The sequence below is a fragment of the Haliotis asinina genome, chromosome 11 (assembly GCF_037392515.1).
Source record: "Haliotis asinina isolate JCU_RB_2024 chromosome 11, JCU_Hal_asi_v2, whole genome shotgun sequence".
Classification (NCBI taxonomy): Eukaryota; Metazoa; Mollusca; class Gastropoda; order Lepetellida; family Haliotidae; genus Haliotis; species Haliotis asinina.
The window spans coordinates 44940094-44961220 of record NC_090290.1 but is presented as its reverse complement, the minus strand read 5'-3'; the positions used below and the strand labels follow the sequence as shown (position 1 = coordinate 44961220).

Here is a 21127-nt window from a genome sequence, read left to right as displayed (position 1 = left end):
TCTTAGCCGAACCCTTAAACCATTCAGCTACCCCACCACACCGAAATCGGAGGGGTACTGGTTTGGGGGACGCTTATTAAAGATAATATATATGTTTCGGGAGAGTCATGAAACAGAACTCTACAAAGTCCGTAATTATCCGCGAATTTTGAGTTCTGGTAAAGACAGATCTTTATGAAAAACAGGTACATGTATACAGGTAATTATAGAACTAGCTCTCAAGATGCAACATATGCCTTAATGTATATATCCAACAGATTCACATTATACTAAGCATGACTAATCTGAGAGAAAGTAGTATCTCTAAACATCTCTTGGTCTGATTGGGCCAGAGGATCGAACCAAGGACCTTAACAACTCTAAGCAGTCACTATTAAGAAATATCACACCCAAATTGGGCTTCAAACATTGTTCCAATGAGGGGAAACGAACCCTGTTTTTTGGCGTAATTAGCAAAGGCTTTAACCATTAGGCTAAACCATTGCAACTAAACATTACATAAACATTGTTTAAATGTGTTGGTCTGTATATTTGGTGTGGTATGGTGTTAATGACGAAGTCTTGTAATCACCTTTGGACATATTGAGCATTCTTTCACAGGTATCAAATCATAATAATTATACCTCTCATTAAAATGCTTATCTTCTCATTTCTAAAATGTGTCATTATTATCAGCAAAACATAATAACAATAACAAAAAAAACCAACAAGAAACGACTGCAACATCAATAAATTTATTGTCATAATTTACATAAAATACTTCATAGTCTAATATACAGCGATGTACATGGAGCAGAACAACAGAAAACAACCATGAACAACATCTGCAGATGCATCACAAATAAAAACAGCATCAAGACTATCATCAGTAACGCAATGTCTCCCAATTCAGTTCATATGTTAGCATCATGCAACGGCTTACAATTTAGTCATGATTATATCTAGGGAAAACCTCAAAACTGCCCTGTGGTTGCCATGAACACACATTATCAATATACCCTTTGGAATATATACAATATACACGACAATCTGAATATATATTCATCTTTGTATTTAATATCAAGTGCCTTAAGAACATTCATGCTCATTGGATCGTTTAAACTGAATTGATACCTCTGAACATGATGAATGGAGGTATCAAATCAGATTTGAAGTTATGAGCTTATGCAGACAGTAAGAAATTTATGCTGTCTGTACACTGCCTGCTTGTTTTGATTATAGATGCTTTTGGCTGAGTGTGAGTTTGGTCTAACACTGTGTCAGCTTGAGGTGGGATGAATTCATGAAAAATGCACTCTCAGACATTTACTGTTTCGATAAAACATAGATGACAGGTTCTCTTGTGTTCCTACCTTTCAGCTAAACCAGGATTCAGATTACTGATTATAGGTTTCTGCCATGGCAACTCTGCCCATGGAAGGCAACTCTGCACATGGAAGGCAACTCTACACAGGCCGTTGCGACAACTAAATGTCTGCATGTTTTTGTCTGAGGGTCAGTAAATGCAACTACACCTTATTGCATCCACTTACAAATAACTATAATATTTATGGGCCATACAATAATTAAATTGTATCGGTGACTTTACGTAGCTGCTCCCAGAAAATGATGTACCACTGATATTGGATGGGACAACTTGTCGGGACATACCCACTGCAGGAAAGAAAAATGGGCTGAACAGCTGTTACTATGATGGAGGTCACAACTTGCCCCTGCATTTGACTTCAATGAAATACCACATAATCATTTCTCATACTCAGCTGGAAATAACCCATCCAAATGTCTCCTATAGATTCAATTTCAAAATGCATTTACTAAAAAGCTTTGATATAATTAATAAAAGCAAAAAGTTTAGAAATGGATTTGAAACAATGTGTTCTGGAGTGACACTCATTGAGGCAGGAAGCACTCATTCTGCAAGACATTCATGGTGACGTTGTAGAAAGCAAACTTTGCACTAAGGTGACTGCAATGCCAATACCATAATAGAGACTTAATTTGGCCTTAGCACTAATGTTATTTTGTACAATGGCACCCAGGTGTACCTGGTTGGTTTGCAAAGTGCAGGTAAGGACGAGTGATGTATAATGCTTGTTTCAAACATAAAAGAAAAGTGTGATTTGGTTAACATCCCTGGCATGTTATGTCATTAACAATATGGCTGTTACATGTGTCACATTTGGGATTTCACTTTTTTAGTAAAGTACAAATCTAGATTCGAACCCGCACCTTCAGAGTAAGGCACGTAATCACCAGCACACAAAGTCAGCTGCCTAGCTCGCTCAGCCACCATGACTTCTTGGAAGTCACTTTGTGTGCTGGCAATTAGGTGAAGTCGTGGTGGCTGTGCGGGCTAGTAAAGTACTAGAAAGTGAAATCCCAAATATGACATATTGCATTTGACTACTTTCTAAATGGCATCGTGTAAGCAATATGGCTGTGGAGAAAAGTCTAGGATTGGTTTGGATGGGTCACAAAATAATCAACAGATTTGAAAATACTTTGTTTTCTTTTCACAACATTTACAAAGACGAAACTTGACTTCTCCCACAAAGTAACAAACATACATCAATTTCTCACAGGATGGTCACTATGGTAACAGTATACACAACAGATATTGCACATTCTTTAGTCATAACTGATAACTGATTTATTGTACCTACAAGTTTACTCACTACAAATTTTGACAGTTTCAGTAAAGGTAAAACAAACTAGAATAAAACATGTCTAACCCAGTGCAAAGAGACGCCACAGGTCTGAAAAAAAAGGGTTTATTTTTAACCTTGCAAGGCGTGTTTTTATTCTAAACGATCATGTGTTAAAATATGTTCTCATGTACCATAAAGAAAAATCAGTTAGGTATTTTGTGTTCTTGAAACTTCACGACTGTACTTCCCACATAAATTCAGAATTCTGTCCAAAAATTTTTAAGTGTATTACAAACATAAAATACAGTCTTAAACTCTATTACAACATCTTAAAACACATAGTTAAGATATATTCCACAAGATGCTACCATGACAACACTTAGATCACATGAAGAAGGCCCACAATGCAGTATTGGACAATATTACCTGGCTTCAGTAACAGAGTGAGTAGGATTTCATGTTGATTTGAACAATCCAGTCATATCACAAAAAGATAAGGAGCGAGTGAGTATTGACTGATTGTTGACTTATTTGTAGCAGCCATAAAATGTCCAAGCTGTGATTCGAGCTGGGACCTTCTGCTCTGAAGTCAAGTGAGTGAGTTTAGTTCTACATTGCTGTTAGCAATATTCCAGCAACATCACAGCAGGAGACGCTAGAAATGGGCTTCACTCATTGTACTTGGGAATCGAACCTAGTCTTTGGTGTGGCGAGTTAAAACTTTAACCACTAGGCTACTCAACCACTCCCAGTAATATTAGGAGGAAAGTCCAAGGTGAAACCTGAGCACATTTGTATGCTGCAGGCAAGTCCGGAACCATAATTATGTCAGTGGATGAGTTCAGTTTTATGCCACATTTTGCAATGTTCCAGCAATGCCCAATGGTCTGTAATGTTTCATCCAGACAATCCACTGATCAACAGCATGAGCATTACAGAATCAGGGCCCACCAGGAATCGAATCCACAATCATAAGTTCCTAGTGTGTCCAAGGGGCATAACTCTGCACAGATAACTTTGACACCTAAAACAACTGAGTTTCTGTGAGACCTCAGCTTACAAGTTTGTTAAGTCCACAGGTAAATCTGCCATGAAAGAGAATTGTGAGTTTCAGCTTTGAAAATTATCATATACAAATATCAATTAATAACAGTATAAATGGAATGTCAAAATGAAGAATTTTTCAGTGCATCATAAAGTTATCTATCAATGAACAAGCATGAAATTTCCCTATTCAATTAAAAAAACATCTGTTACCACTAATGGTAAACAAGGTTTGAAAATTAATTAGGAATTTAACATTTCAGTAGGTTCTGGATGTTCAATGTGTTTTTCCCACTGTAACCATGGGAACAGTATCAGCAGCACCTGTGTATGTAATAAAAATAGTCTTTGAAATATCATCACATGAAATATCTCCAGCACCAGACTGGCCAAATCAGATTCTTGCAGGAATTACCAGTTCCGATTTATGCAGGCATTAACAATGCCCCAATATAACAGTGAGAGTCTGACAACAATCTGTTTGCATGTACAGGTTCAATCTTAATACTTTACTTGTGTGTTGAATTAAGTGTGTAGTTCAGGACATACAGTGAAACCCCGGTTATCCAGACACATTCCTTTTTGTGTAAATCATCCAGATAACTGAATATCTGGATTTCTGTCATCCAGGCTTTGTTGCTGAAATGGTAGCAAGCCTACACTTCTTGGTTAAAATCACTTTCAGAACAGTACGGCCATTTTGATTTGACAATTACCATTCACTCAATGTCAGACAGGTAGTTATCACCACCAATACCCTGCTGATTGATCATTAATCTGGATTAGCAGGCTTTGTCACACGTCAAAACACATGGACACTAATGTTTCACTTCACACGGTCAGCGGTAGATCAAAGCTTCATGCAGATAGGCATGTCAATTTTGTGTCGATACACGGGTTTGTTTGTAAACTTTACCGCCTGGAAATGGAAAACAAATACCCATAATGGACATCACATTTAAAGCGTAAAAGATTGGTTCTTTTTAGGCGAGGTTTCTGGATATTTGGGTCCAAGTATCCAGGGTTTCACTAAATTTATCTTCTCAAGAACACCTGGTGACAACATTTATTTTCAGTGATCTAGCCATATCAAATGCACTGTTATTTTGGCTTGAATACGCAACTGAATCTGATTACCTTTTTCAGAAACACCTGGTGTCCACACTGAATTTCAAAAATCAAATCATATCATATTCACTATTATTTTCTCTTTAATGCAAAACTGAATCTGTTTCCTCCTGTAAGAGACCGATTATTCTCATTCTGTATTTCAATATCTAGAAATGTTCAAAAAGAAAAAATTTTCAGATTGGTACGCCATCAAGTCTTCTCATCTGTTCAGCATTAATAGATGATCGTGGGTTTCTCTTTACATATGGTTTACATTAATGGTTCATGAAATAGCAAAGAGTGAGTTGGGTTTTCCGGCGCTTTTAGCATTATTCCAGCAACATCATGGCAGGGGACACTAGAAATGAGCTTCACACAATGTACCAGTGTGTGGAATCGAACCCAGGTCTTCGGCATGACGAGTGAACGTGTCAACCACTGGGCACCCCAAACGCCCCAAAATAACAAAAAGATAATGGGGGAAATTGCGCCAGATTTGAACAGAATTACTATTATTGCACATCTCTGACTCAATGAAAACAGAATTACACAAGTAACCATGGTAACCATCAACACATTATATTTAACCATTTCTAAAACAGTTCCATATTAACCAGAACAGATTTTGGCCTTTTCCGGATAAGTGCAATTACAAAACATATGTATACTCCAACATATGAGAAGCATCACACAAAAAAAATCACTCTCAACAGATAATACTAGCGATGTCACGATACATCAATACATCGTTGCAGCAGTACTTTTTCCAAGACGATATAATTATTGATTCAAAACTGTAACAATATTTAGTTTCAGAAGTATCAGTTTAAATATGTTTGTGCATCGTTTACATTTGCAATTTTTGTTGTTGTTGTGAGAGTTATATGAGTCATGACAGTTATATTATATTTTCACACACAAAGATGGTAAATTAGAACTTTTTAATCTCTGCAAATAAAAATATCAGTCTTTTCAAAGACAGTTATAAAATATGAAATGTTAATGTTTAAAATGTAACTAAATATTGGCAATATTGCTCCCCAAATAGGTATCGTGATACGTATTGATTCATGAAACATGTATCGTGACATCCCAAGATAATACTGTTGAAAATAGGAATGAATACTTGACATTATTTTAACAATCAATTGTTTCTGTCCTAACAGTGATAAAAAGACTTCAAAGTTGAAATAAACATGTCATGTGCGCAATCATGTAAACAATACAGCAACATAAAAGAAAAACGTAACATCAGGAAGTTTGGTTTATGGAGGAAAGTTAAGGCAATGAAAAAGGGATGTGACAATACTACTGATTTACTGGTTATATTTCACTAAAATGTTGTGACACAGGAATAGTTGATGCACTCACCCTGCCTAAAAAAATATCACAGGAGATCATAACCTGTCATTTTCATAAACAGTGTCTGTTAAGCAGACAAGTTAAAACTTAATTGTACAAGACTAGAGTTTTAGAGTGTTTGAAGTCACAAAAAACACAAGCCTCAGTTATCCAGAGACAGTCTGGCTGTATATGACAAAATCACTGCAACATATTGCCAAATAATATAGTTTTAGGCTGATAATGACCTGAGGAAGGACATCATGTATGAAGATGAAACAAACTAGAAAACATATTTTTTTAAATAATTGCTCTAAAGTATGAAATACTGAAACATAACTTGGATTTGAAGAGACTGGTTCCATTCCTCCGCTGCACAGACAGCCAGATGAGGTCACGAGACTAGTCAACAAATAATCATCCAAGAGTTACTTCCCTTCTCATGTCTTCTTATGTCCAAATCTTGACATGGTGGACAAATGAGCTCTATATTTAAGATCAAGCAGCTTATGTCTGTTCTAAAGCCATGACTGTTAAGTTAAACTAACCAGCATATAACACTTATGATCTAGACAAACCTACACATTTTCATGTAATATGGGTCTTCTGTAAGTGCTCTGAGAATTAAGTTCTTGTTCAGCTGGCCATTTAAGCAACTTTGAACAGTGTCCCAGTAGGGAGCTAACATATTGACAATAAATGTCTTGACTAAATTTGTCTTTAGAAAATAGTCCTGATCACAGCTAGAACTTGTAAAGATATGAACTGACCGATCATATGCAACTCAGAAAGTTATCAGTGATATTAGAATTACTCCCTTAATCATAATTCTTTTCCTTTTGAATGAGAAACAACACTTGTCAAATATCTCCTTCCTGTCGAAAGGTCTGAAAGAGTAATAAACACATCTGATGGTATTCCATTAATTCATCACCTGGGGATGACTTGCAAAAGACAAAATGCAAATTTCAGGTAATTCTTTCAACATATGATAACACTGATGAAATAATGCCGTATATATGTCAGTGCAAGATTAACCTAGTCAAGACATGTCCGTGATTCTGATTAACCAGTCATTACTCAGCTAGCTGTAGGTGTTCTTCCTCTGGTCCAGGGGGGCGTTTAAACTCTGGGCGTGTCAGAAGGAAAACGACGAGAGTGACGAATGCTACAATGGTCAGGCCGAGACAGTTCAACAGGACTCCTTCTGGGATGAATGAGCTATAGCTTATTCTGAAACAAAAAACCCACATAATCAGGCCGAACAAACTATAACTATTGATATCTAAAATGTTCCTTCAGCTGGACATATTTCCTGGCCATTTTTCCTATTCGCCCAAACTTGTAGTAACAAAATAATTATTTGGTAAAGATTTTTATCTGAAATGGATGTTTCTTAATTTTCATTTTCCTCATCTACTCCTAATGGACATGAGTCCCTCTGATGTTGACTTGCTAAAGAATCGGAAACGGCAAGGGAATTTTGTTTAGTCTCATGGTATGGTAGGTTCCAGGGAATTTCTTGGTCTGAGTTCTAGTCACAACATGCAAACCAACAATGATTATCGTCTAAAGTGCAACACATAAATGTGATTCCAGTATTACTAATGTCATCACTTAATTTTGCTACAGCAACTTCCAATAATCATAATGAGTGTAGTGTTAGTTTGTTGTTTAACACCGCACTCAGCAATATTCTAGCTATATGGTGGTGGTCTGTGAGTACATAAGTCTAGATCTGACAATCCTGTGATCAACAGAACGAACATCAATCTACACAACTTGTATATGATGACATGTATCAACCAAGTCAGCAAGCCTGACCACCCAATTCAAACAGTCGCCTCTTACGCCAAGCATCGGTAGGACAGGTGCAAGTTATGAATACATTTCATGCCAGTCTACCAACAACACAAACTCACATTTGTACCTGACTGTTAAGGCTAAATAATTACTCACTCTTTAAATATTTTGAAAATTAATCCTTGTAATTTTACAACCCTGCGTATATTTTGTACTAAGTATGGAAGGGATTATATTTTAGAAGCAAATTCGTAATAAATTCTGCACCATTGACAGCTTTGTATACAGGACTACTTGGCTTACTTTGAGAAGATGACTTTTTCCGTTATTCCCATCAGTGATGTTGCCACAGCAAAGCAGAGGATGGCGATGCCCCAGAATACGTGATACGGCATGTACATCCGCCGAGCAGCCATGCCAGCCTTGGGAAACAGGTAGCACACAAATCCAAACACCCACTGAAACAAGGAATCAGATGAGCTTGGTGAATCAAGGAATCAGATGAGCTTGGTGAATCAAGGCATCAGATGAGCTTGGTCAGTCAGTGGAGGAGATCTGTAAATCTCTGATACCAATTTAAACATCAGCTCAAGACATCCTTCTTCAATTTGCACTTTGTGTTCCACCGGTAGTACTCTAACAAGTACTTTCCACCCTAACTGTCATGCTAAGAGCATGCATTTGTATGGAATTAAGTGCGATATAAGCAACTTTACTAGTATTATTACTTCAAAGGACCCTTGCTGTCAAGGAGGAGAGTGTTGTAGTTTTATCAGTGTCTCGTGATAACACATTGGACTACAGATTATTTATTTCAAGAAACCTCTGTGTGTGATAAGCAACTGAAAATTGAGGACCTATTGTGCCAGTTGTGGGGAGACAAGAGCCTGCTATAGTCGACCTATTCTGCCAGTTAAGGGAAGACAAGCACCTGCTATAGTCGACCTATTCTGCCACATCAGAGAAGACAAGCACCTGCTGAGTCGACCTATTCTGCCAGTTGATGGAAGATAAGCACCTTTTGGGTTGACCTATTCTGGCAGTTGACGGAAGTCAAGCACCTACTATGGTCAACAAATCCTCCAGTTCAGAGAAGGAAAGCACCTGCTGAGTCGACCTATTCTGCCAGTTGATGGAAGACAAGCTCCTGCTGAGTTGACCTGTTCTGCCAGTTGAGGGAAGACAAGCACCTGTTGGATTGACCTATTCTGGCAGTTGACAGAGGTCAAGCACCTGCTATGGTCAACCTATTCTGCCAGTTCAGAGAAGAAAAGCACCTGCTATGGTCAACATATTCTGTCAGTTCAGAGAAGACAAGCACCTGCTGAATCGACCTATTTGCCAGTTGTGGGGAGATAAGCACCTGCTATAGCTGACCTATTCTGCCATTTATGGGGAGACAAGTACCTGCTATAGTCAACCTATTCTGCCAGTTGAGGGAAGACAAGCACCTGCTACAGTCGACCTATTCTGTCACTTGAGGGAAGACAAGTACCTGCTGTAGTCAACCTATTCTGCCCCCTGTAGGTATGGCTCTCACCTGAAGCCCAAACATGACAACGGTGATGATTCCGAGCCAACTGTGGAGGGAGTACAGGTTGGGGATGGGTTCCTTTGGCAAGTTGTGGGAGTCAAACACCGCCTTCAGTCCAACAGCAGCGAAGATGAGGGCTCCAGCCTGCATGCAGGCATGGACGATCTTGATGATCAGCTTGTTGTCATTCCGGAACACTCGGTACGCCAGGATGGCTGAGAAGAGTGCAGTCAAGGTGTAAAGCAAATTTGACATGTTTCAATTGAAGACAGCATGGACAAGCTGTTATGCAGTGGAATTAACATGTGCATGGTTTGGGTTACTGGTAACTGAACTGAAAAAAACACAAAAATTGAAACACTTACCTTTGGCCTGACCAAGGAACTAAACGTGATAACTATTACAAATGTGAAAACTATGTATGATTTATAAGGAACTAAACGTTGTTCACTTAACATGATTCTGTGGGAACAAAATGAAGAACTTTGAATGACAAGGCTAACAAATCTAGCTGTCTAACCAGGCATTCCAAACCCTGAAGTGTGACTGAAAAGGCTAACAAATCTGTCTCACCACGCATTCCAAACCCTGAAGTGTGATTGAAAAGGCTAACAAATCTGTCTCACCAGGCATTCCAAACCCTGAACTAACCTAGGTTCATCCCTGGACAAGCAAATGATTAAAGCTCTAGGTTACTTTCTCATCCCTGAAACTTACCATCACCAAACAGGAACACCATGCCAATGATCATGAACAAAGGATGGTAGTTGAACTCTAGGGATGGGTTACTCTGCCAGGCAAAACCACCCCGGAAGTGTCCCATCCACACTGCTACCATGACAACTGCCGCCAGTCCAAACACCTGGACAAGGAGCACAAGCCACGTGAATGTCTTCATCGAGAAAGAAGTAGCACTGGACGATCCTCCATCAAAGTTTTCCATGTCTTGACTGAAAAGACAAGGAGAAAGCAAAGAGTTTAAAGATTATTCTACCATATCCTGCTCTCGGGAATAACCATAAACTGCTCAGAAAGTACTTGCATTGGGGACTGAACCCAGGCTGATCTGCCTGGCAAGTGACTGGGCTGTCTACTGTGCCAAGTCTAGATCCTAGTAGACAGGACAGGCTTAGACATCATGACTAGTCAGTTAGACCAAGACTAGGGAATAGGACTAGTTCTCACCACAAACTAGCAAGATATTGATAAACCACAGATAAACAGATAAATCAGTTACAGATAAACTCGAGGAGACTTGAATTGCACACACCATATACATTGTCATCTGAGTGTATTATGAGTAAAGTCCTGAATAAGCACTGTGTGTCAGTCTTAATGATAACAAACCATTACTGGCAGTAGACTAACATGAAATGTGACGAAAGTGATGTATGTTTTCACTTACATTATTTTAACCAAGCCTATCATGCTTACATATCTGTTTACAATTTGAAAACAAAGATTTCAAGAATCACCGTCACAAAGTCATCAACTAAATACAAAGATATAATATTGGTCTTTTGCAACCATTTTTAAGCAGTGTATGCAAAATGATTATGCATTATTATGCATTATTATCTTATGCATTATTCATCTTCTACATTTTTTTAAGAACAACATGTACATTAGTTAGTTGCCTGAAGAAATTGTTCTGTAATAATTGTCCTGTTATAATATAAGAAATGCTGTTTTATAATTGTTCTGTTATAATACAAGCAAAATGTCTGTTATTACCCATTAATTGTCCTTTCATAATATAAGATATTGTTGTTACATAATTGTCCTGTTATAATATAAGAAAATAATCTGTTATATAATTGGCCTGTTACAATATAAGAAACTCTTTGGTAATATAATTGTCCTGTTACAGTGTAAGCAGTTTCTGTTATGTGATTGTCCTGTTACAGTGTAAGCAGTTTCTGTTATGTGATTGTCCTGTTACAGTGTAAGCAGTTTCTGTTATGTGATTGTCCTGTTTGATATAAGAAACTGCTTACTAATTTATCTTGGTTGATAAGCTGGCAGGGTATGGTTAGTGTGAGACAATGAAGGGATATATGTCATGTAACATCTTGTGTTACTAGTGCTACAAAACAATGTGATTAACTTGATAAAATGATCTGATAAAAATGCTAATGAGGTTGACAAGTCAGACCCTGAAACAAATACACCCAATACAGCCCAGTGGGTCTGGTATGTGGCACATCTAGATTACCACAGTTTCTGAAAGTGAAGAAAATATCTGAACACCTTGTTATAATATGTCATGAATATGACTTAGGAACCGTTTTTCTTGGATGAGTGAACGTCTTAGGCAGATTGACGCCTGAGTTTCTAAGGATTCTGCCATGCCCCTCAACAAAGCACATGTGAAACATGTGGTCTCACCTGGGCAAGTCACAATAAATCAAAGTTTGTTCAAAACTGTTTGTTCTGTCCACCAACTGTGAATGGGTACCCAGTGGGATTATCATATGACTGCTACCCTTCAAGCACCTTATTGGAGTGACATCCCCTTGACCATGCACACACGTATGGACACAGGTGTTCTACAAATATTCATAATCTAGCATATAATTGTTTTATTTTCTATGTTTTATTTGCACAGGTAGAAACTAGTTCCTGGCAATAACATTTTAGTTGTCATGGAAACATTGTAAAGGGCATTGCATAACACAGCAGATGACAGTAGATGACAGACATGTGCAGGGATTGGGAAAGACAATGGGCCATTTTCAGGATTATTAGCCTTTTCCAGAATTTTGAATGGTCCACTGCCCTTGTATCAATAGTAAACTTCCAAATGTTAATAGGCCATTTATTATTCTAATGTGCAAAATGGCCCATGCCTTTCCCAATCAATGCCTGTGTGAGCACCTTTAATTTATTCAACCTGTTCACATACATCTCACATCTCCGTGCTAGTGTCAGAATAAAAAGATGTAGATTCAGGTTTCTGTCATGTCAGTGTTAGTTTCATATCATATGTTTAGCTTTTTCACAGTATGGGGAGAAGTCTGAACATATTTCCCGATAGTTCTTGACAGGTCATAAAATAGTACTTCTAGATCAGTGAGTGAGTATAGTTTTACGTCGCACTCAGCTATATTCCAGCTATATGGCGGCAGTCTGTAAATAAGCGAGTCTGAACCAAAAAATCCAGTGATCAACAACATGAGCATCGATCTTCACAATTGGGGACCGATGACATGTGCCAACCAAGCCTGATCACCTGATCCCATTAGTCACCTCTTACAATAAGCATAGTCGCCTTTTAAGGCAAGCATGGGTTGTTGAAGGCCTGCTCTACCTCGGGACCTTCACGGATCATTTTCAGATCAGTTACAAAAGATTTACCATGTTGTTACGGCTGTATGGAGCTACCGCATGTAATATCAAGAAATGCATTAACCTAGGCAAAATAACACAAAGAATTAAACAATATATGGGTGAATAACTTGTTCATTACAGCCTCCCAAGCATAAAGAAATTGTTCATCCACATATTGTTATGTACCGGTAACTTCCACATGCCAGTCAATGAAGTTAATTACAGTGTTTGTCTGACTCAGATGAGATGCAAATTTATCCGCCACTGTGTCTTTCATGACAGGAGTCAGATAGAGTTCCAAAGGTTTACACATCAGGTCACAATTGAGATCACTTATGTAACTGCATTAATTACACCTGGCACGATGTGATATATTGCCCATCTCAACAGGTTTCTTGAGGAAAAGTGTGCACTGTAGGCCCGACAAAATCATACTTGGGAGCTCTTTTTAATCATTTAGAACTTGCACCGACATAACCAGAAACTGTGACATTAAACCTCATAAATATTCTAAATTGCACCCAGTACAATATTGTTACTATATGGCTGTTCAAGAAAAAAAACAGAATGATGAGGAAATGGCTTCGACGGTAACAGTTAGTGTTATGTCATGACATATAAAAAGTAAGATAATGTGCTTTTGTCTAAATCATCAAAACCTAGGCTTTTACTTCCACTCACAAACATGGAGGTCATAGGGGTCCTATTATTAGTTTTAAGGTTTTTAAGGATATCTGTAGACAAAGTGAATTTTCATTCTGCACCCTTTACCTACATAAGTCCATTTGTGATTTGCAGAAAATCACCAATACCAAACTTTCAAAAAATATGTGATATTATGTTGCACTATGTGCAAGAAGTTTTATGTTCCTTAAACTGAGCAACGGTGAATACTTGAAACATCTTTTTAACCCCCTTAGAAAATAATCAAATCTTATTAATACAATTGCCAGTGTTTGTGGTAGGTTTTGTATGAGTGTAGAAATAAAATTTTAAATATGTAGTCCAAATCTCTTGCATGTGAAATACAATCCTGGATCATTTTCAAAATTTATTGTTTTTTTTCATATGTTGCTGTTTTAAGGTACTTTTTAAAATAAAGTAGATCAGAATCTATATGCACAACACAGGCAGGCAAAATATTGTTTGTGTGTTTCTTACATGAAAAATGCAAACACTGATAACTAAAAATATATAAAATATTCTCTTGAGCAGAAGCTACAACCTGTTTTTGTCTTACAAAAGAACAAAAAAGTCTATATGAAACTACTTTATATACTGGATAATAAAAACAATTTCATCAATCTTCCAACAAAAGTTTCTGATGGAATGTCAATACGGTCAATTTAGTGTCCTTACTGATAGAAGCCAGATGGCGCTCACACAGGCTAAAAAACTACAAACCAGATCATAGATGCAACTCGAGTACAGTCTGTTTGCAGTAGAAACGTACCAATGAATCACTATTAGCAACAATGCAAATTGAATTAGCAGCATTTAAATCTCAGAATCTTATTCAATTTAGGATAATCGCTAACAATTAATATATATTCAAGATTCGGATTATCACGGTTTGGAAATCTGTAAAGTGATGGTTGTACAGTAATTGAGCAATGGTGTCATGTTTCAGTCAGTTATACGCACTCAGTAAGTAATGCCATAAAAGCATGTACAGTTTCCTTTTTTTTTAAGAGTATATTTTCCTGATATAAAAGCACTACTAATAAATGCATCTAATGTTCTGTATGACCTCTATTGAAGGTAGGCAAATTAGCTATTTAGATATATGTTGGTTTTGATCATGAAGGTAAATGCAACGCTTTATGAAATGAAAGCTGTAAATGCTTGGACCAACACAAGGACAAAAGACATAATGGTAGCAGGTAATACGCAAATGTTTTGAGAATTAGTGGTTCAAGCATGGCTGAAAAGGTTCACCACAATTACAAAACATTTTACAAAATCAAGATTCCTACAATATTCCTAGCTAAATATGTGTACGATGTACAAGGCTCATTTCTTGGGGTCCAACTCTGTGATAGTGCTGGGATATTGTGAAAACCTCACTCACTCACTCACTCACTCACTCACTCACTCACTCACTCACTCACTCACTCACTCACTCACTCACTCACTCACTCACTCACTCACAGTCAAGCCAAGTTGACAAAGAAGTCACAAATGTAAGGCTTCCATGCTGTCATCAACTCTGAGTCGACTCAATGTTGAATGACAACACTGAGGGCTTACATTCATGACAACCTTTTATGATGTTTATATTCCAAGCAAAAACTGGGGTACATGGGATAGTCAGTGGATTTGTGAGGGAGTAGGACGTAAAGCTGCTTTGAACAGTATATCACTTACAACACAACGATGCAAGATAAATACATGTCTGGTATCAACAAACATCAAATTGACATCATAGGTGGTAAGCTGGTATAAGGAGCATTGTTTGTAAGGAAGTTGAGATTGATGACACAATGTGCTGTTGAGATTGACAATGGCTCATGGTAAAAAATAACAGCACCTTGAGCAAACACAGGTTATGTGAATGTGTGTGCTATATAAATATCCTATATTAAACAAGAGTCATCAGAAGATGACATATCCCCCCCGATCCCCACATATTTGAAAGGACAAATCCATCTGACAGTTAGTTAATCTCTTTGTTTTGCGGAAAAATATCGAACGTTTTTTTTAGTTCTTCTCCAGAGACGAAGCCCATCCCTCCATTTTGAGACTAAGTCTGAAACGTATCCATGGAAATGAAAATAAGACATCACAAAAACCTGTAAATACCAAAAGGCACCATTCTGGGGTCTTCCATAAATACCTACCAAGTTTTACTGAAAGATATTAAGAAGTTTTTCAATTCTGCTCCGAAAACGAAACACACCTCTCACTTTTGAGGCTAAGTTCGAACCGTTTCTATGGAAACCAAGAAAACAAGAAATCCCAAAAGCCTGTACATAGCAAAAGGCACCACTTTAGGTTCTGATTGATATATCTACCAAGTTTTGCAGAGAAATATTGAATGGTCTTTGAGTTCTGTTCCAGAAACGAAGTCCACCCCATCATTAGACTAACACCAAAATGTTTCAAGGAAAAACAAAAAAAATAAAAATACCCAAATTCTGTAAATAGCAAAGGGCACAACCAAAGGTTGAGATTGTTATAAATATCCAGTTTGGTCGAAAAATATTGAACGGTTTCTGAGTTATGTTCCGGAAACAAAATGATTACGGATGGACAGACGGACGGACGAGGTGTTGACTGTATTCCCTCGCATTACATGCCGGGAAGATAAAAAGCCGCAAAAATCTCTTTGACGGAAAAGATGTCTTAATGTCCATTAAAATTAGTGGTGGCCTAGGCTCCTAGATAAATTGAGTTACTTCCCTTTGGCTATGTCGACATGTTATTGGTCTGAAAATGTAACTGAAAATCAAGAGCATGTAAATCATGATCATGAGAAAAGAGGGAATCGATCAAACTGTTAAAGTAGGTTAAATTGATTAATTAAAATGCAATAGAGGATGTGCATAAGCCAAATTGTTGAGTCAGCATGTTTGTAATTATAAATAAGTTACACAGAACAAAGAGTAACTTCCTGGGTTTCGATACAATTGTAGCACTATGACTTTGTCACCTCCAAGTCAACACTTGTTCTACAATCTCCTTGGTCTACATAGTACAATCTCCTTGTCAAATGTGGTAGTCTACAAGCACTCAATGGTAGTGGCTCTAAGCAACGTGGGGACAGAAGGGTAGTGCATTTGGATAACGGCTGTGATCGTGATGGTTATAACAGCATACAAGTCTACCTTTGAAGAACCCGGGGTGGGTCATCTTTCTCGTAGTATGTTGTGTCGTTATCGGCCATATTGTCCAGCTGTATATCATGCAGAAACGTATGTTAAAACAAAGGGGTTTAAAATGTGTCAACACTCCAGGAACAAATGAGCTAAAATGTGTTCATTTTCAGCAATAAATGAACAGAACCAGAACAGCAAGTGACTCGGCTCTAGAGACGTCTGAATTTCAGTTCTAATGGTAACAGTGAGTGAGTGAGTGAGTGAGTGAGTGAGTGAGTGAGTGAGTGAGTGAGTGAGTGAGTTTTACACCACACTCAGCAATATTCCAGCTATATGGCGGTGGTCTGTAAATATTCAGGTCTAACAAGATCAACAGCATGAGCATCAATGTGGGATATGATGATCTGTCTCAAAGTCTGGTTCTGATGATTTTTTCAAAACTTTTAACATTAAGGTGACGACAAAGACACCTTATCCTATCAGAAGAAACTGAAATTAAGGTTGTTGGTTTAAGTATCATCTGTAGTATAAATATCATCCTGTGAATTATGGAATCTGGACCAGGTAATCTAGTGATTGATAGTGAGCATCGATCTAGCCGATCAAGATTGACTGACAAGATCCAAGTAAAAATTACCTTGAGCAAACCTGCTTCACATAAGACACAACTATGTTTGATAAAAGAAACGACTTAAAGGACCTGGTGGTCAAACTGACTCTGGATCACTGTATGAGGATCCACCTGTGTTCTGCTGAACAAATAGTAAATTCAGGGGTAGTAATGTTTACGAATGGTGTTTCAAAGTAACAAGACATTGAGTCCTGTAAGTTTCAGATGTCTATCTGTCCCACTGAAAATTCACAGGACCCACAGAACAAATTTAAACACACATTTCAGATTAACATTCCTCATAACTGGCATTGAAATTATCAACATTATATAATGACAAACATTATAAACATAAATTTATAAACACAAATAACAGCTTCAGATAAAGTCACTGTAATATATTCTGTCAGACACTGGGGCCAGCAGGTTGGGGACTTCTTTCTGACCATTGGCAAATCTGCCAGATTTGTCAGAGGGTCAGACACTATTCGTGAACACTGGGGAGTGACATAGGCATCACACTGACAAATCTAAATTATCAAGGTTTTGAACAGAAACTTTTGGCTTGGCTCAGGAAACCACCTCTGCAAAACTAACAGAAAATGTTTTGCAGACCTGATCATTATATACAAGCAAGGTCATTATTCAAAAGAACATCTTCATCATCATTTACTAACCTGGGATACCAACAACACAGAAATCCAATCCTATGTCCTACTGTCTGTAACCTGTAAGGTTATATGTGTATGAATCCTTCAGATCTTGATCAGTGATCGCAGTGAAACTGTATTCGATGATGAAAGTGTGTCGGTTACAGCTTATGCATGACCTTATCAGGCAGTATTAAAGGTCTTGTTGCATGTCCTCTCAGAGTGATGGAGGCTGCACAGTTTCTGAATAGTAACTAGCAGCTGACTGGTCACAGTGGTGAGAAAAGACGGTTGTGAAGGATGATCAGTTCATTCTGTGTGACAGGATCAAACCCAGGCAATGGGCAACAATGACAGAAGGCATGACAAAGGGATAAAGTACATCACGAGAAATACTGATAGTGCTTATCTGTATCTACACATCTTCATTGATGACAATTCCTTTATCTTTATTGTGTGTAGCTGTGCCAAAACTTGGACTGCTACCAACAGTGACATGTAGAGCTGCATTGATAATAATTTCATTGTCACCACTGTGTGTACTGTACAACAATGACACGCAGTGCCACATTGACAATAGTTTCATTGTTTTTAACATCTGCACTTTTGTCGAAATTCAAAAGGCTTAACTACCATTGACATGCAGAGCTGAATTGACAATAATTTCTTTGTTTTTAACATATGCACTTGTGACAAAAGCCAAAAAACTACCAACAATGACATGTTGAGCTGCATTGACAATAATTCCATTGTTTTAAAAATAAAATATTAACATCTGCACTTTTGTCAAAATCCAAAAGGCCGGGAACAACACTGACATGAAAAGACAGATCAGTAATGGGGCTACCATGGTTACACAGGACTAATTCCGTGTGTATATTTTGCATGTCTGACATTTTTGTTCCTTGCTTTATGACAACAGCATCTGTGAGGTACATAGGTTCTGCTAAGTAAACAGTCTGAGGTGCTATATGGCGATAACTTTTTCTTGGTTTGCCAAAAAAACAAACCTTGGTGGTTGATAAACGTGCATCGTCAAGCTCCACGCGAGAGCATCTCAGTGTTACAGAAAACTAGGCTTAAAAATGTCATATACTTTTTGAACCACAACAATTGTATCCATGTGTCCATTTTATCAAAACTGTACAGATATATATGTAAACATCATTCAGTAACGAAAAAATGATGGTTGTTAGTTGCTATATATATAATCATTGTTGTCTTCCACATCATCATCATCATCATCATCATCATCATCACAACCATCAGCATCATCAATAGCAGCAGAACAACCAACACCACCGCCACCACCACCACATCATCATCACCATAATCGTCGCCGTCATCATCATCATCATCATCATCATCATCATCACCACCACCATCATCATCAACAGCAGCAGTACAACCACCACCGTCATCATCATCATCATCATCATCATCCATACAGTAAAGCATTGAGGACTTTATTCAGTATATGTCATTTAAACTTTCAGTTTAACATTTTAGAGTGGGGCCAATGTTTTAGCATGTCTTACATAAACATGAAGAGTGAGTGAGTGAGTGAGTGAGTGAGTGAGGATTGTTTTACGCCGCTTCAGCAATATTCCAGCAATATTACTGCAGAGAACACCACAAACAAACTTCACAAAGGGAATCAAACTAGAGTCTTTGCTGAATGCACTAACTACTTAGGTAACCCTACTGCCCCAAATATGACATGTTAACTGATGTCAGTTATATACTGCTTGTCTATTTCATAATTTCATGTCCCTAAAACATTTACAAAACAGCTGATGCCTTCTATCAGCTAATAGCTTATTTTTCATGACTCATCCATAACATTCCCGTTTTCCATAGAAACACCATATGTTCCACAAACTGATTTGCATTTTGATAACCTGTGATACATTGTTACCAGATTCAATATGAATGCAAATCTACATGGCAAGAAATGCATGGTGTTGCCCGAGCACTCACAATGAACTTGAGCATGTATAGCTAACTAATAAAAAATAAGAATTATTACTACAGCTATGGCCAGGAAATGACCTGTAGATAGATAGTTGACACTGCAAGCATCAATATATGGGTTTATTTGCAATGACAAGTAAACATATTTGCATTGAAAACACATGGATGAAAGCAGAACCTTGATGACCGGGAACCGACCCTCACCCACTACCTAGAATGGGAATTGAAATAAAACCAGTTTTGTACTGTTGCAGTATTAGGTGTCAGTACGTAGAGTTAGAGGGATTGGGTAGGCTTTCAAAATTTGGGGCTTGTGTGCTTTAGTTAGAGTGACTAACTGGATCGGGTGGTCAGGTTCGCTGACTTTGATGACTGTTGTAACCCAATTGCGGTGATCGATGCTCATGGCATTGATCACTGGATTGCCTGGTCTAGACATAATTAAATACATTCTTCTGCCATATAGCTGGAATATGGCTTGCTGCAGTGCAATCAACAAACAAATCAAACGTTGTAGTTAATTTCCATCCATGTGTACCAATCTTCCTGATCCACTGCAATCCCATCATGCATCAGTCAGGACAGCCAGTCTCTCAGACTCCAGAGAAAAAATTACAAAACTGGCGGGAATACCCCAAAATCAATAATGATTCATGGCTAATTTGGGACTTAATTTACAAATATTTTGGATTAATCATATGTATATAGATATGCTTTTGAACATGAAAACATGTTTAAATCTTTAAACAAGGCAGTTATATTTCTGGGGCTAAACAAACTAAATGACAGTTCAGTCAGTCATGAGTATGACAGGTCTATCATGATGCAAGATAAATGGATTTGTTGAGGAACACGTCCATGTACTGAAGGATCAGGCACATGGTGTCTTCATTGTGTTAAAGGAAGAGTTCCTGTAACTGGATACATGTGATCTGCTGAGGATGTGAATGCATGCATCAGTGTAGATCTGACTCATCATTTTGAACATGTTGAGTGGAAGGGGTGTTACAATTCACCATGTATTCAGTGAAACCAACTGTATACCTTCATGACTTATCAAATTATTATCAAAGCATGATAAATATTAATAGATTATGCACATGATCAGTATTCTCATGCATTTGCAAAGACATTAGAGTGGTCTATCAATTTTGTGATTTTTGTCAATATGGACTAAATATGACAAAGAAAAAGAAGACATGGTCATCAATGTCCCTGCCCAAAGTTCCTATTTTGACAACTATCCATTCTTGCTACAAATAGCC

The 21127-nt window shown here is 37.7% G+C and overlaps 1 protein-coding gene across 3 annotated transcripts in view; it reads right to left on the bottom strand.

The window, feature by feature from the left end:
• Positions 1–718: 718 nt before the first annotated feature.
• LOC137256045 (transmembrane ascorbate-dependent reductase CYB561-like) overlaps positions 719–21127 on the bottom strand; it is a 41531-nt gene continuing 21122 nt past the window's right edge. For 2 of the 3 annotated variants that reach the window (XM_067793718.1, XM_067793717.1), the window contains exons 2-5: positions 10198–10430; positions 9487–9695; positions 8250–8404; positions 719–7376 (exon numbers count right to left, since the gene is read on the bottom strand). In XM_067793718.1, coding sequence (XP_067649819.1) covers positions 7220–7376; positions 8250–8404; positions 9487–9695; positions 10198–10423 — 747 coding nt within the window. In that variant the 5' untranslated portion in view covers positions 10424–10430 and the 3' untranslated portion in view covers positions 719–7219. Of the gene's footprint in view, positions 7377–8249; positions 8405–9486; positions 9696–10197; positions 10431–16637; positions 16706–17915; positions 18271–21127 lie in introns of those variants that run through there. The other variant, XM_067793716.1, reaches the window with a different exon arrangement.